The 16641-nt window shown below is 46.8% G+C and overlaps 1 protein-coding gene across 2 annotated transcripts in view; it reads left to right on the top strand.

The window, feature by feature from the left end:
- Positions 1-139: 139 nt before the first annotated feature.
- TG (thyroglobulin) overlaps positions 140-16641 on the top strand; it is a 230637-nt gene continuing 214135 nt past the window's right edge. For both annotated transcript variants that reach the window (XM_033933389.1, XM_033933388.1), the window contains exons 1-3: positions 140-270; positions 10282-10390; positions 14573-14670. In XM_033933389.1, the coding sequence (XP_033789280.1) occupies positions 207-270; positions 10282-10390; positions 14573-14670 (271 nt within the window). In that variant the 5' untranslated portion in view covers positions 140-206. The remainder of the gene's footprint in view (positions 271-10281; positions 10391-14572; positions 14671-16641) is intronic.

The raw sequence follows: 16641 nt of genomic DNA, 5'->3' as shown, positions 1-16641 counted from the left end.
GTTCAGCTTTCAAGTGCATTTCCAACAAAACATTTCCCTCAGTGTGTGCGTCATTATCTCACTTTAGTCTCCAGTCTACCAGGTGTGAAGTGATTTAGGTTATATGATGAAAAGTATAAATTGCAGAGCTGCAGAAGAGAAGGGTTGCAGGAACCTAAGCCCTCAAAAGAGGAAAGGGGGAAGAGGTCCTGGCGTGAAGATCAGCCATGAGCTTCACAAATCTTGCCTGTCTTCTGTGCCTGATGGGCGTAACTTCGGCTCTTACTTCAGGTAATTAACCCTTATTAACTCGTCATTCAAGTTTGCTCTCTTGTAGCGTTGAGCTCTTCTGTACAGCCAACAAGAGCAATCTCATTATCAAATGGATTCTTTTGAAAGTGCAGCAGACACTTTCTACGAGGGGGTGCCGGAAAGTTCTCAGGCCAACCATCCAACTTCCGAAACTCTGAGCGTTATTTTGCCACTGTATCTAAAAAGAGTGTTATCTTATTTCATTAAGTGCCAATTTGCAGAAAGAGAGTTCTCTGTTGTGACATTGTTTCAGATCATTGATTGAACCATATCCATGTCATTCTCTTCTTGGTTGGGCCGAGAGCTCTTCAGCACCCCCTCGTAATAAGCTTTGACTTTTATGCATGTGTTAATTATTAAATACAGTGGTACCTCGGTTTACGAGTGCACCGGTTTGCGAGTGTTTTGCAAGACGAGCAAAACATTCGCAAAATCAGCACCTCGGAAACCGAGCGTGCCTCAATTTGCAAGCGCCCCCCCGTGAACCGGCACCCTCCCCCCCCCGCAATCCGGCATCCCCCCGCCGCCATCGGACACCCCCCCCCCCGCCGCCATCGGACACCCCCTCGCCACCATCGGGCAGATCCCCGCCGCGACCTGAGGTCCCCCAATCCACCCAAACCCTGTTTTTACTTTAGTGTAGCCTCCACACTGGCACCGGCACCAGCGCGGATGCTACACTAAAGTAAGAAGAGGGTTTGGGTGGGTTGGGGGACCTCAGGTCATGGTTGGGGGGGTGCCCGATAGCGGCGTGGGGGTGCCGGATCATGGGGGGGAGTGTGCCGGTTCACGGGGGGGGGCCTTTGGGGGGAGCAATGCCGGTTCTCGTGGCAGGGGAGCAGCGCTGCTGGCCTCGGGGGGGGAGAGGGGGGGGCTGGGAACCTATCAAAGCGAGTTTCCATTATTTCCTATGGGGAAACTCGCTTTGATAAACAAGCATTTTGGATTACGAGCATGCTCCTGGAACGGATTATGCTCGTAATCCAAAGTACCACTGTATTACATATGTAAGAACATAAGAATAGCCTTATTGGGTCCGACCAATGATCCATCAAGCCCAGTAGCCTGTTCTCATGGTGGCCATTCCAGGTCACTAGGGCCTGGCCAAAACCCAAGGTGTAACAATATGCCATGCTACCGATACAGGACAAGCAGTGGCCTCCCCATGTCTTTCTCAATAACAGACTATGGACTTTTCCTCCAGGAACTTGTCCAAACTTTTCTTAAAACCAGCTACGCTATCCGCTCTTACCACATCCTCTGGCAAAGTGTTCCAGAACTTAACTAGTCTCTGAGTGAAAAAATAATTTCTCCTATTGGTTTTAAGAGTATTTCCCTGTAACTTCATCGAGTGTCCCCTAGTCTTTGTAATTTTTGACGGAGTGAAAAATTGGTCCACTCAGGATTTTGTAGACTTCAATCATATCTCCTCTTAGCCGTCACTCTTCCGAGCTGAAGAGCCCTAACCGTTTTAGTCTTTCCTCATATGAGAGGAGTTCCATCCCCTTTACCATCTTGGTCGCTCGTCTTTGAACCTTTTCTAGCGCCACTATGTCTTTCTTGAGATAAGGAGACCAGAACTGAACACAGGGAGCGATACAGGGGCATTATGACATTCTTCGACAGTATGCCCAGTGGTTGGAGCCTAGGGACAGTACCGGGTGGACTACAACGATCTATGACCCAGGAATATCAAAGAAAAAAGTTTATTCAATTTAATTATGAATTTATAATAAGTGCAACTATTGGACAGACTGCATGGACCATTCAGGTCTTTATCTGCTGTCATTTACTATGTTACTACACTCCTTAAATATTCACAGGGGATAGGGGCAGAGCCGTCCCGTGAATAACTTATGGGCCGACTCTGTCCCACCCCCACCTCCCTCCTGTCTTCCCACCGGCATCCTAGACCTTATCTGGTGGTTTGGAGGTCTAGCGGTCTTTTGGGGCAGGAGCGAGCTTCCTACGTTCTTGCCCCGCAAAGATCACTCATCCAAAATTGCTGCCGTGAGTTCCTGTAGTCTCTCGTGAGATGCTGGATCTGGGCGGGGGGGAGGAGAGAGAGACAAAAGGACATTGAAGAGAGGTAGGAAAGCAGCCTTGAACCAAAAAGGAGGGGAAAGAGGGGTTAGAGAGGGGAAACACCCTGAACCGAGGAGAGAGAGAGATGCCTGGCCCTGGGGAGAAGGAAGACAAAAAGAAAGAGAAAGAAAGACCTGGATCAAAGGTGGGAGGACTCAAAATGTTAGCAGAAGGAAGATAGAGAGAGGGAGAAACCTAATACAAAGGGGAGGCAGAAGACAGGGGGGCAGATGTTGGACTATGGGAGGTGCAGACAGAAGAGACAGAGGGGGAGAGACCCTGAGGGAGAACAGAGAGATACAAGATCATAACAGAGGAGGGAGACATGTTACCAATAGGGGTGGAGGAGAGAAGAAGAAAAGTTGGACTCCTGGAGGGACAGAGAGAGATGTTGATTGGGGAATGGAACGAGGTCTGAAGGACAGAAGAGGTACACACGGTATATATAATAAATAAATATGGGGTCTTTTACTAAGGCGTGCTAGCTGATTTAGCGCGCGCTAAATGCTAACGCGTCCATAGAATCGGCTAAATTGGCTAGCGCAACTTAGTAAAAGAGAGGGGCATATGTTTAGTATTTTTATTGTTGGTCGATCATTTTGACTTGATCATTTAAAAAGTAGCTCGCAAGCACAAAAAAGTGTGGGCACCCCTGCTTTAGCCCTTTAGACCTGTGTTTCATTTGTCATTTTTGTCTAAGATTCTTGAGGAAGTGGTTTTGAATCAGCTCCTTGAATTCGTAGATAAGCAGAATGCGTTGTCTGGTTTTAGGCGATTCTATAGCACTAAATCTCTTTCACTGGATAGAAATGTTTTATTGCAACCGAGTGCTGCTTTTGACACCCTAGATCGGTGTCCCGCAAACGTTCTGAAGCTGCGGCGCACTAAGCTCTATGCTGCGGCTGGAGAGCATCCGGAAATGCGTGGATGTCGAAATGATGATGTCACACACATGAGTGATGTCATCAGGTTGACATCCGCGCATGTGCAGAGTCTGCTATTACTGTACCGGAGGGGGGGGGGGCAGTTGCTGGAGGAGCAGAGGTGCGGAGAGCAGGAGAGGCATCGGCACAGGCTGACTGCCTACAGGACGTGCCTCTCACTGCGAGAGGCCCGTCCTGTAATCAGTCAGCCAGCGTCGGTGCCTTTCCTCCTCACTGTCATCTCGTGGCATACCTGGAATCTCTCCATGGCATACAAGTGGTGTAGGGAGAGCCCATTCATCAGTGTTAATAAATAATACTGAAGAGAAGAGCAACTGCCCCTGAGGATACATGCCAGTGAAACGGCTGGGTAGCCATCGGGCTATAAGTTAAGTGCTCTTCCTAAAATTATTTACAGCACCACGTAGATGCATTAGGTTATAGCCTGCATTAAAAAATTCAACAAGACCGATGATGAACACGTCACCCCAGTAAGGACACAAAATAAATTAATAGTGTCTTGGGTGTTTGAGGTCTTGGTATAAAAATGAGCTGCAATCAGTTTGTTCACATATAGTTGCATATCGTATTTTTCTGACCATAAGACGCCCCAGACCATAAGACACGCTCAACTGTAGAGGAGGTAAAACCAAGGGAAAAAAATTTGGTTCAGATTTTTTTCTTCTTGTTTTTTCCTCCTCTACACGAAGGTGCGTCTGGTGGTCTGGAATACGCTTCCAGATGAGGTGGTAGAGCAGAGTATGACTTTGGGGTTCAAAAGGGGATTGGACGAGTTCATGAAGGAAAAGGGGATCCATGGGTACAATTAGAGGGTTACTATACAGTACAGAAGGCTGTAAAGTAATAGAGTAGTAGAGCAATAGATCACTACAGGTCATTGACCTGGGGGGCCACCGCGGGAGCGGACTGCTGGGCGTGATGGACCTATGGTCTGACTCAGCAGAGGCAATGCTTATGTGCTTATGTGGTGCTGGGAAGCCCATAGCCTGAAGCTGCTTGCAGCCGCCCAAAGCCCGAAACTGTCTGCAGCCGCCCCCCCCGGTACCTTTTTTAGTGGCGGTGGTCTAGCGTGGTCTCCTGGACAGCTACCTTTGTCTTAGAAGAGCGACGCACTATGCAGGAGTACAACATTTGCACTTCCTGCCTGGTCCCATGCCGCTCTGTGATTCACTGCAGCCAATCACAGAGTGGCACGTCCAGGCAGGAGGCGCAAAGGTCGCTCTCCTGTGTTGTGTGTCGCTCTTCTAAGACAAAGGCAGACATCCAGGAGACCGTGCTGGACCACCGCCACTAAAAAAGGTTCCCGGGGGAGGGGGGTTGCTTGCAGTGTATTTGGTCCATAAGACGCACCCCCTTTTGGGGGGTGGAAAAAGTGTGTCTTATGGTCCGAAAAATACGGTAATTATATATATTCTGGGGGATTTTGTCAAACAGGCCAAGGCAGATGACTTTAAAATATGCAATGTCACCTCAGTAACTGCTACAGAAAAATAGCTAAATATAGTGCAAAATATAGACAGCAAATATAAATTCTCAAAACTTGACACATTTTGATCACTAAATTAAAAATAAAATCATTTTTCCCCACTTTTGTTGTCTGGTGCTCTTTAACTATGTTTCCAAGGCCGCCTTATTCACTGGTTGTTTTTCTCTTCTTTACTTTCTGCCCTGCATCCATCTTTATTTCCAAGCAATGGGTTCAGGGTGAATGTATCAAACCAGGAGAAACCAGAAAAGGTATTGGATATAGTAAAGCAACCGGTTTCAATAATAAATGAGTCAATGAAATGTGGCTCTATGTGGCGTGTAAAAAAGCTCAGAGATACGAAACTCTGAAGGGAAGGCTTTTAAACCTCCCTGAGAGAAGAGTTCACCTTCCAGTCAGAGCAACTCAACAAGTTCATAGGGCACATTCAAAAAAAACTCGAGAATGCAATAAAAGCTCAAGGTTTTATAGTCTTTCTACTTTGAAATGAATATCTTCACTTTTTTACAGTATAAACTGCCACCACAGGTTACTTAGCTCTGTATATTGCTTTGGGGGTCCCAACGCGGCCCCGTTTCGATCTCTGCCTCAGGAGACCCGATGTAAATGATGTTGAAAGAGCAGCAAATGTTGTTCAGAGAGTAACAAATGTGAGCACAGGTGTGAATCTGCAAATCTTCATGGCTGAATGTATGTACATAGCGTGATGTTCAGTTGTATCAGGCTGGCAGTTGAAAGTCGTTTGATGTCAGTCCTTTGAAACCTACACACAATCGTGATACAACTGAACATCACGCTATGTACATACATTCAGCCATGAAGATTTGCAGATTCACATCTGTGCTCACATTTGTTACTCTCTGAACAACATTTGCTGCTCTTTGAACATCATTTACATCGGGTCTCCTGAGGCAGAGATCGAAACGGGGCCGCGTTGGGACCCCCAAAGCAATATACAGAGCTAAGTAACCTGTGGTGGCAGTTTATACATTTCATTGACTCATTTATTATTGAAACCTGCATCCATCTTTGGCATTAACATTTAACATTCAACTGTTTTTTTTTTTCCACCATTTTTCTCAAAATGTACTTTTCTGTCTTCCCTTCCAGTCTCTCTTCTCTCTCATGGTCTAGCATCTCTCTCTCCTTCCCTCCCCCTGACATCTCTCTCCTTCCCTTCCTAACCCCCCCCAACAAGTGGTCTGATATCTCTCATCTCTTTCCTTCCCTCACTACCCCCAGTGATCCAGCATCTCTCCCCCTTCCTTCCCCCCCCCAACAAGTGGTCTGATATCTCTCATTTCTTTCCTTCCCTCACTACCCCAGTAATCCAACATCTCTCCCCCTTCCTTCCCCCTCCCCCAACAAGTGGTCTGATATCTCTCATCTCTTTCCTTCCCTCACTACCCCCAGTGATCCAACATCTCTCCCCCTTCCTTTCCCCCCTTCCCACAGTCTGGCATCTCTCTCCTCTCCTTCCTGCGATCTGGCATATCTTTCTCCCCGAATACACTATAGATGGCTGAATGGATTAAGGTACTACTTCACACAACAAAACCATTCCAAAAAATAGAGAGATCAAAGACATCAGATCACTAAGGAAGAAAAAGACTTTAGGGCTCCTTGTACAAAGGTGCGCTAAGCGTTTTAGCGCACGCACCGCATTAGCGCGTGCTGTAGTGTGCGCTAGCCGAAAATCTACTGCCTGCTCAAAAGGAGGCGGTAGTGGCTAGCGCGGCTTTGTAAAAGGAGCCCTTAGTGTTACACAGAACAAGAGGAAGACAATAACAGGCGACCACCACTGGCTACTAACTTCTCATATTAAAATCAGAAGATGCAAACTAGAGAATGACACGGTGACAAAATTCATCACCGTTCCCGTCCCTGCGGATAACCGCGGGAAACCATCTACATGTCATTCTTTAAGGAGAGAGGGAAGAATCAGAGTATAATTGGGCACAACCACTGACCCACAAGCTTTGCTTGAAGAATGCTGGTGTAGAAGGACTGAGGTTGAAACAGACACTACAGAATGACAGTCTCTGGTATCCAGAGCAGATATTGTGATGTCATAATGCCTCATTCCACCAGTGCCTAAGAGCCAATCACATCAGTGATGTCACAATGGCTTCATTATCCTTGGCTCACATAAGAATCAGAGTATGAATGGCCACAACCACTGACCCACAAGCTTTGCTTTGAAGAAGCTGGTGTAGAAGGACTGAGGTTGAAATAGACACTAGAAAATGACATGGGATTATTTCCCGCGGTTATCCGCAGGGACGGGAACGGTGATGAATTTTGTCACCGTGTCATTCTCTAATGCAAACACATCACCGTTTAAAAAAACTCCCATATGGCTGAGTGGAGAGTGTTTGTTTGTGACTAGGATGGTGCATGTAAGCAGGGTTCTTTGAGACTGACTGGATGGGGGAATTCTATTTAAAAAAGTGTCTATTGCAGCGGGCCTGCAGCTGGTTCTGGATTGTTCTGCTTAGTCTGGCTGTTTTTATCGTTACATCTCCACTTACTGTTCAGCACTGGGCTCCTTTCATCAAGCCGCGCTAGTGGTTTAACGTGTGCTAAACCGCCGGCCATGCTAGCCGCTACCGCCTCCTCTTTAGCAGGCGGTAGTTTTTAGCCAGCACGGGGGTTAACGCATGATGAAAAGTCGCACGCGTTATCCCCTCTAGCGCGGCTTGATAAAAGGAGCCCATTGTTGCTATTTGTATTGCTTGTGGTTGTACAGTCCATGTTGTAATTGCTAATAAACATAAATACAGTGATACCTGGGAATCCGAACGCCCCAGAACTCGAACGACTTGGAATCCGCCCATCCCCACTTAATCTAAGGCCTGATTGGCCAATTGATTGGGGATGGGCGGACCCGCTATGCCTAAGGCCTGATTGGTCCAGGCTTCTAGAGCCTGGGCCAATCAGGCCTTAGGCTTCAGTGGGATGGGCCGGGAAGGGGCGGGCCCGCCTCATTTCGACGAGGCAGGCCTGCCAGCTGGACGGACAAGAACCGTCTGGTCTTAAAAAAAGGTTAGTTTGGTGGGGTGGAGGTTTGGGAGTTGTTAGCACCGGGGGGGGGGGAGGGTGCGTCTTCGGGCAGGAGGGATTGAGCACCCTCCTGCCATCGATCGGTAGTGTCGGGGTGGGAGGAAGATCGGTAATGTCAGGGGGGGGGGCGGTTGGTAGTGTTGGGGGAGGTGGTCCGTAGTGTCGGGGGGGGGGGGCATCTTCTGGCAGGAGGGTTTGGGCACCCTCCTGCCAGCGATCGGTCAGGGGGCCGCGGCCCGCTATACTTATAGCGGCAGAGAGATCCCTTGCCGCAATAAGTATAGTGGCCGCGTCTACTTACAATGTAGACCAGCATTTTGCTGGCCTACATTTTAGCGTTTCTCCTCTACTAGGGAGATGCGTAGGGCCGCCTAGGTTCGCCTAAGGCCCGCCTAAGGCCCTTAGGTGAGCTTAGGCATCTTGCGGGTCTCCCTAGGCTCCCAGAGGCGCCTTCAGGCCTGCCTGGGGAGCATTTTTTTAAAAAAACGTGCATCCCGATTGGCTGATTAGACAGCTGTAGGACGCCTACAGCTGCCTAAAATCGGGATGCACTTTGGAGAATCAGGCCCTGTATGTATGTGTTTGTGCCCCAGAATCTGAATGTTGCTTTGGAATATTTGTTAATATTTTACCTTAAAATCCAGTGTATTTCCTGTTAAAATTTGAGTTTGTTGGACCCAGGAACGGATTAATCCAGTTTCTATTATTTTTAATGGGAAAAATTGTCTTGGAACTCGAACGCTTTGGAACTCGAACGGGGTTCTGGAACGGATTAAGTTCGGATTTCAAGGTATCACTGTATATATTTTTAAAAAATAACTCCCATATGTTGTTATAGATATTATCACCAAAACCCTCAACACATTGTAATTTTTCAATATTATATATCTAAATTATCTCATACAGTTCTCAAAAAGAGAAAATGTCACAAAGTACTGTACTTATCAAAAATCTTCAGTCTCTCTAATTCAAACATGGCAGTGACTCCAGTATCCAAAAAAAAAAATGGAAAATGTAATTCAAACTGCTAGTCCTTGAAAAAAGCAATTATCCACATATTACAAAATAAAGGAAAAGCATCCAAAAAGGCGTACATCAACTTTGGGTTCCTGACAATGACCCCTGTTTTGGTACTGCTGCATCAGGGGAACCTCTGCCAAAAGAATACAAAATCTAATACTCCCTCTTTCATGGAACCCTGTGAAACTTCAAGCTGGTCCTGAGCCATCTAGCTGTAGCCCCATCACTCCTTCACCTTACGCATGTGTTTCTGGCTATTTCCACCTCCTTGCAGAGAACAGAAACTGTTTCACCATCTGAAACCGCCAACCCTGTCACCCCTCACTAGAATCTAGAGCAGGGGTGGGCAACTCCGGTCCTCGAGGGCCAGAATCCAGTCGGGTTTTCAGGATTTCCCCAATGACTATGCATTGAAAGCAGTGCGTGCAAATAGATCTCATGCGTAGTCATTGGGGAAATCCTGAAAACCCGACTGGATTCTGGCCCTCGAGGACCGGAGTTGCACACCCCTGATTTAGAGTCACAGCTTCTTCACAGGAAAATGATCTGCAGTCCCACCCCTTTAAATGTGGTTGTAGCCCCTGGCTTCCTAGCTCTCTGGTCTTGGCAGTGGGAGGAGTCCACACTGTGTGTGATAGCTTCACTGTTGCCACGACATCCGAGGACTTGATGGACCGAAGGTCTGATCCGGAGATGGCAGTTCTTATGTTCTCCCCTCCCTCCACAGTATGATCAGTGGCCTTTTTATATTCCCACATGCATTATCTGGGTTCCCTCTGTAAGCATGTACTCTCCAGTTTCCGCCTCCCATCCCAGGTGAAGGACAAAGGAGCTTATGAAGTCAGTTTGCTTCTCGGCTGCACTGGGGCAGAAAATGGAGTGCTTTTTCCTGAGTGAAATGTCCCTTTTAAAGACACTATAATGGGTAGACTAGATGGAACAGATTTAGGGCCAGATTCACTAAATGCACCGATTGTGTCCCGACCAGTTTGCGATCGTTCCCAGACCCGATTCACTAACCTTGCGCCCGATCAATCTCCCACCCGATCCGATCCGCCCATGCAAATGAGGGGAAATGGCATGCATAAATAGGAAGCCATTGATTCACTTATCAGAAGAAGAAACGCCTATTGGGTTTGCCGATCCAAATACTCACATTTTGATTAGAAATCATCACATCCTAGTGCTCTTACTAGTGATAAAATTATACAGATGAAAATAAAAGATTCCACAGCTGGAAGAAGTATAAATTCCCCCCACCCCCAAATTCACCTATTTCTGCAGCTTGCAAATACAGCCAACTCCATTATACATGGAAAACAGGGCTCATTAGTAGATACAAATTAATCAAGTAAACATACCAGCTAATGTGTTTTTGTTCTTCTCACGCAGAGTACCAACTGGAATCTCAGGCTTTGCGCGCTTGTGAGCTCAGGAGGGAAACTGCTTCTATGAACGGACAGGACTATATTCCCCAGTGCTCAGAGGATGGATTATTCAGGTAAATTAAACCTGGTGCCTGGAGAAAGCAGTATTTCTACGAGACCCAGTTCCTGAAACAAAGTGGTATGCCGGTCCTGAATTTTCTAACGGCTTTCCCCTCCCGGGAAGATCTTAAAATCCAGAAATGAACAAAAGTATTTTCCCATCAAGTAGGTCTGTCAGAAGCATCAACTTTTATTTTGTATGGATTTTGGAAGGAGGGGTGTATCACTTTCTATTTCTCCCCCCCCCCCCCCCATTGTTACAAAGTGAAAGTTTTGAGCGGGAAGATTGCCAGATGAATGAGATAACTATCCCTGAAAATAAGACGCACCTTTTCCGCATCTCTTCCATTTTTCAAAGCACCCAGTGAATTTTACATTTGAAGGTACTTTAGCAAGAAATATGTAACATTTTGTGTGGGGGAAACCAGTCGTTTTTTTGATTTGCACAGAAAGCTTTTTATCCAAAATACAGCTCCCCCAGCTGAATTACCTGAAAATTGTGACTCTTGAGTAAGAATATATGGATAAGTGGTAATAAGGGTCATCAACCAAGTTGTAGGTGATACCTTTTTGTTGGACTCGCTTAAAGGTCCTTTTAATGGGATTAACATGCTATAAAGCAGGATTTTTAATATGTGGCATGCCACATATTAATCAAGAAGGAACATTCCCACTCCTTAGCATACCTAAGCTAGCAGGCTGGGAACCTGGAGCAGAGCGCCCCCTCCACGCAGCCCTCGGCTCATCCTGAAACCAGAAGTTGACATCAGAGGGGGCAGAGCAGTGGCATATTAAGGGGGGGCATTCCGCCCCGGGTGCTGGCACCCGTCCTTCTCACCGCCTCCCTCTGTCACTTGCAGGCACCTCTTCCCTTCCTTCATACCTCTTTAATTTGCTGCCCGCATCGATGTCAACTCTCTCCGATGTCACTTCTGGGTCCCGCGCCTAGGAAGTGACGTCGGAGGGAGAGCAGACACCACGCGGGCAGCATGTTTGCGATGCTGCCCATGTAAGGACAATTAATGAGGCACAGGGGAAGGGAAGAAGTGGGGGTAGAGAAGAGGGCAGGGTTTACTAACCTGACTCTCCGTGGCCGATCTGTGCAGGCCCGGCCAATTCACCAAACAAAAAAAAATTAAAATGAGGGTGATCGGAGGAACGCCCCCTACTGACCGCACGGACCGTTAATGTGCGATCCCAACGCACACATGTCTACTCATCTGTAGATGGTCTGCAGATGCATCTAAGAGCCACGACTTTTTTTTTTAAAACTTTTACTAGCCCAGCGAGCCCGTGGTTTTAACCCACACTGCGGGGGAAGGTCAGGGCAGTGCTTGGCACAAAGAGCCATGCAGGATATTTGGGGCAGTGCAGGGCGGCAGGAGAGGAGATTCGGGGCGGGACAGAGCAGGGCAGCAGGAGAAAAATGCAGAGAGTCGGGGCTTCAGGAGCAGGACAGCGGCTTTGGGGCAGAGCAGTGCGGCAGGAGAAAATTGCGGCAGAGAGTTGGGGGCAGAGAGCTGGAAAGTCGGGGTAGACAGCAGGCAAAGAGCAGGAGATGGCAGTCGGAAAGCAGTGAACGACTGGTCCCCAGCAGTCGCTTGTTTGTGATCGGCCAACCCAGCCGGTGTTGCAGGGTTTTTGTTGGTGAATCACTGCCTGCCATCATTTCAATGCCGTTCCCCCCCTCATTTGCATGCGCGGATTGGAGGATGATCGGGACAGAGGTTAATGAATCGGGTCGGAGGGGTCGCAAACCGATCGGTACACGATCGGTTTGCTTAGTGAATCTAGCCCTAAGTAAAGAAGTGTACCGCAAAACTGTGTGCCTCCTGAGAATTCAGGTGTGCCACAGCACACTGGGGAGGAGGAGAGACGATGGCTGACTGCCTACAGTTTGTGCCTCTCGCGGCGAGAGGCACGTCCTGTAGGCAATCATCCGGCACCAGCACCTCGCCTTCTCTCCGACCCTCTTCCCTGCTGCCGGCTCAAGGCCCATCTGAAGGGCCTTTGCGCATGTGCGGACGTCAAAATGATGACATCACACATGGCAAAGCCCGGGCACTTCCAGGTTCCTCGAGCCATGGCCACTGTATGTTTACTGTGCAGTAGCCCGAGAAAGTTTGCGGGACACTGTCGTAGAGCGGGGTGGCGAGGGTGAACAGTTCTAAGGCTGGTGCCGTTTCCTTTTGACCTGTCTACTCATTTTGACCTTGTAGTTTTTCATAGCCTATGAACAATTTTTGCATTTTTGTTCATATATAATTTTGATCCAAATGTAAGAGTTGCCCCAGGGCTTACATTAGCCCTGCGCTACTGATCCAATTCTGATTGATCATTTTGCATCATAAGAACATAAGAATAGCCCTACTGGGTCAGACCAATGGCCCTTCTAGCCCAGTCCCATCTTCACGGAGGCCAATCCAAGTCACAAGTACCTGTGAAAAATCTAAACAATAGCAGCATTCCAGAGCTGAGATTATCTAATCTAATCTAATCTAAATCTTGGGTTTATATACCGCATCATCTCCGCAGATGGAGCTCGACACGGTTTACATGGTTAGGGAAGGAACGGAACTCCAGTGGAATTATATAAGTATGAGAGAAGAGAGGTTGGTGTGAGAGTGCCAGGAGCGGGACGGGGTTACGTTCTGGAGAAGAGCCAGGTCTTCAGATGCTTACGGAATGGTAGAAGGGGGCTCAAATTGCGGAGAGGGGAAGGGAGACTGTTCCAGAGCTGAGTGATTCTGAAAGGGAGGGAAGAGCCAAGTTTACCAACAAGGGAGATGCCTTTTAAGGAGGGGTAGGATAGTTTTAATTTTTGAGTGGATCTAGTGGAGGTTGGATTTGAGGAATTCCAGGATAGAGGGATAAAAGGAGGAAGGATACCGTGGAGGATCTTGAAGGTTAGGCAGGCACATTTAAAGTAGACCCTGGAAATAACGGGAAGCCAGTGGAGTTTGGATAGAAGCGGTGTGACATGGTCAAATTTACTTTTTGAGAAGATAAGTTTGGCCGCGGTGTTCTGGATTAGTTGGAGTCTGTGGAGGCTTTTCTTTGTTAAGCTTAGGTAAATGATGTCATAATGCCTCATTCTACTAATGCCTAAGAGCCAGACTCATCAGTGATGTCACAATGGCTTGATTGTTCTGCACTTGGCTCACATAAGAACATAAGAATAGCCCTACTGGGTCAGACCAATGGCCCTTCTAGCCCAGTCCCATCTTCACGGAGGCCAATCCAAGTCACAAGTACCTGTGAAAAACCTAAACAATAGCAGCATTCCAGAGCTGAGATTATGATGTCATAATGCCTCATTCTACTAATGCCTAAGAGCCAGACTCATCAGTGATGTCACAATGCCTTGATTGTTCTGCACTTGGCTCACATAAGAACATAAGAATAGCCTTACTGGGTCAGACCAATAAGAACATAAGAATTGCCACTGCTGAGTCAGGCCAGTGGTCCATCATGCCCAGCAAGTCCGCTCACGCAGCGGCCCTCTGGTCTAAGATCAGCACCCTAACTGAGACTAGCCCTACCAGCGCACGTTCTTGTAGGGCTAGTCTTAGTTAGGGTGCTGATCTTAGACCAGAGGGCCGCCGCGTGAGCGGACTGCTGGGCATGATGGACCACTGGTCTGAATCAGCAGTGGCAATTCTTATGTTCTTATGTGAGCCAAGTGCAGAACAATCAAGCCATTGTGACGTCACTGATGGGTTTGGCTCTTAGGCATTGTTAGAATGAGGCATTATGACATCATATGACATAATGCTCCATCTAGCCCAGTATCCCATCTTCACGGAGGCTAATTTAAGTCACAAGTACCTGGCAAAAACCCAAATTGTAGGGGCATTCCATGCCACAGATCCAGGGCAAGCAGTGGCTTCTCCCATATCTTTCTCAACAGCAGTTTATGGACTTTTCCTCCAGGAACTTGTCCAAACCTGTTTTTTTAAAACCAGCTACATGAACCACTCTTACCACATCCTCTGGCATCTGTTGACTTATAGTAATGATATTTTAAATACTAATATCCTACTCTGCCTCATGTTGGAGAATTTGGAATACAAGGTGATAGAACCAATTGGAGCAAAACAGAATTGGATTAGCTTCTCAGAGTTGACTTGGATTAGATGAAAGGTCAAATCAGTCTGCTTCTGTAATTGGATCAAACATGGTTTTGTGTTTTTCAGGAACGTGCAATGCAGCAGTGATGGCCTGACGTGCTGGTGTGTAGATGCTGATGGTATTGAGATAGCTGGGAGTAAACTGATTGCAGTCCCTATAGTCTGTAAGTCATGTCTGAAGACCTCGCATGCTGTAATTACATACTGACCATGGTGAAGCTGACATAATCTTTATTTGTATGATTTTTTTTTATTTTTATTTTTTTAAATAACACATCTTCATGTGATGACAATTGCTGGCAAGAACAGAAGGATTTCTGTACTGGGACAGACTCAAAGTCCATGTAGTCCAGTATCCTGTTTCCAACACAGGCCAATCCAGGTCATAAATACCTGTCAAGATCCCAAAAGAGTAAATTAGATATTATTCTCCCTATCCCAGGAATAAGCAGATGGAATTTCCAAAGTCCATTTAAAATGTGTCCAAACCTTTTTTTAAAACCCTGTTAAGCTAACTGCTTTTACCACATTCTCTGGCAATAAATACTAGAATTTAATTACACATTGAGTGAAGACACATTTTCTCTGCTTTGTTTTAAATTTGCTACTTGGCTTCATTGTGTGCTCACTACTCCATGTATTTTTGGAAAGAGTAAACAAGTGATTTATGTCTACCCATTCCATTCCACTCAGTATTTGATAGACCTCTATCATATCTCCCCTTAGCCTTAGTTTTATGGTTTCACACAAAGGATTTATTTCTCCTACTTTACAGGAGTAATAATTCCACAGCACACATTTAATTCTTTTGGGTCCAAGGTCTTATTCCTTCTAACAGACCTTATGGAGCTATAATTGCGTCTTGTGTGACTTCTCCATTGGTGCCCCTTCCTCTCCCCACTCCACCACCATAAGAACATAAGAATTGTCATACTGGGACAGACTGAACATCCATCAAGCTCCATCAAGTTTCCATCAAGACTGAAGATCCATCAAGTTTCCAACGGTAGCCAACCCAAGTCCCAAGTAGTAAAACAGATTTTATGCTGCTTATCCTAGGAATAAGCAGTGGATTTTCCCAAGCTATCTTAATGGCCTAAGGACTTCTGTTTTAGGAAATTAACCAAATGTTTTTTAAACCCCGCTAAGCTAACTGATTTCACCACATTCTCTGGAAACAAATTCCAGAGTTTAACTATACGTTGTATGAAGAAATATTTTCTCTGCTTTGTTTTAAATCTACTGCTTAGTAACTTTGTAGCACGCCCCCTAGTCCTAGTATTTTTGGAAAGAGTGAACAAGCAATTCACATCTACCCTTTCCACTCCACTCAGTATATTATAGACCTCTGTCATATCACCCCAGAGCCGTCTCTTCTCCAAGTATGGTTGGCTGGGAGAAATTTTAGTATGCCTCAGTTTTTGCACCCTGTGCAGCTGCTACAGTGCTGACTTTCAGATCTTCTTTGTTATCTTCTAAGGAAATGTACTTCTCTGAAACATTTTTTAAAAGCTTTCCCTGGCACAGTTTTAATTTGCTTTCTCTCTGTAATTTTCTCTCTTAGAGCCAATCTCACACACTTTCCAGACATCAATCTCACTTTATTCTGCCTTCCCATAGCTTGTTTTACAGATCTTTTTGTATGTTGCAGATCTAACACATACTCGTATTGGTGACAGGTCAAAAAGCGTGCGACGACAAAGGCGGGCTGACAACCCAGCGCAGACAACTGAGCGCAAGGTGGAAGCGCGTCAAAGAAAAACAGTATTTTAAAGGGCTCCGACAGGGGGTGTGGAGGGGGGAAACCTCCCCACTTTACTTAACAGAGATCGCGCTGGCATTGTGGGGGGGTTTGGGGGGTTGTAACCCCACACATTATACTGAAAACTTCTCTTTTTCCCTAAAAAAGAGGGAAAGAGTTAAGTTTCCAGTAAATGAAGGAGGTTACAACCCCCCAAAACCCCCCACAACGCCGGCGCGATCTCTGTTAAGTAAAGTGTGTGTGTGTGGGGGGGGGGGGTTCCCCACCAACACCCCCTGTCGGAGCCCCTTAAAATACTGTTTTTCTTCGGCGCGCTTCCGCCTTGCGCTCAGTTGTCTGTGCTGGGTTGTCGGCGCGCCTTTGTCATCGCGCG

The sequence above is a fragment of the Geotrypetes seraphini genome, chromosome 2 (genome assembly GCF_902459505.1).
Source record: "Geotrypetes seraphini chromosome 2, aGeoSer1.1, whole genome shotgun sequence".
NCBI lineage: Eukaryota > Metazoa > Chordata > Amphibia > Gymnophiona > Dermophiidae > Geotrypetes > Geotrypetes seraphini.
The sequence above is the reverse complement of the archived record's forward strand: the minus strand, read 5'-3'. Positions and strand labels throughout refer to the sequence as shown.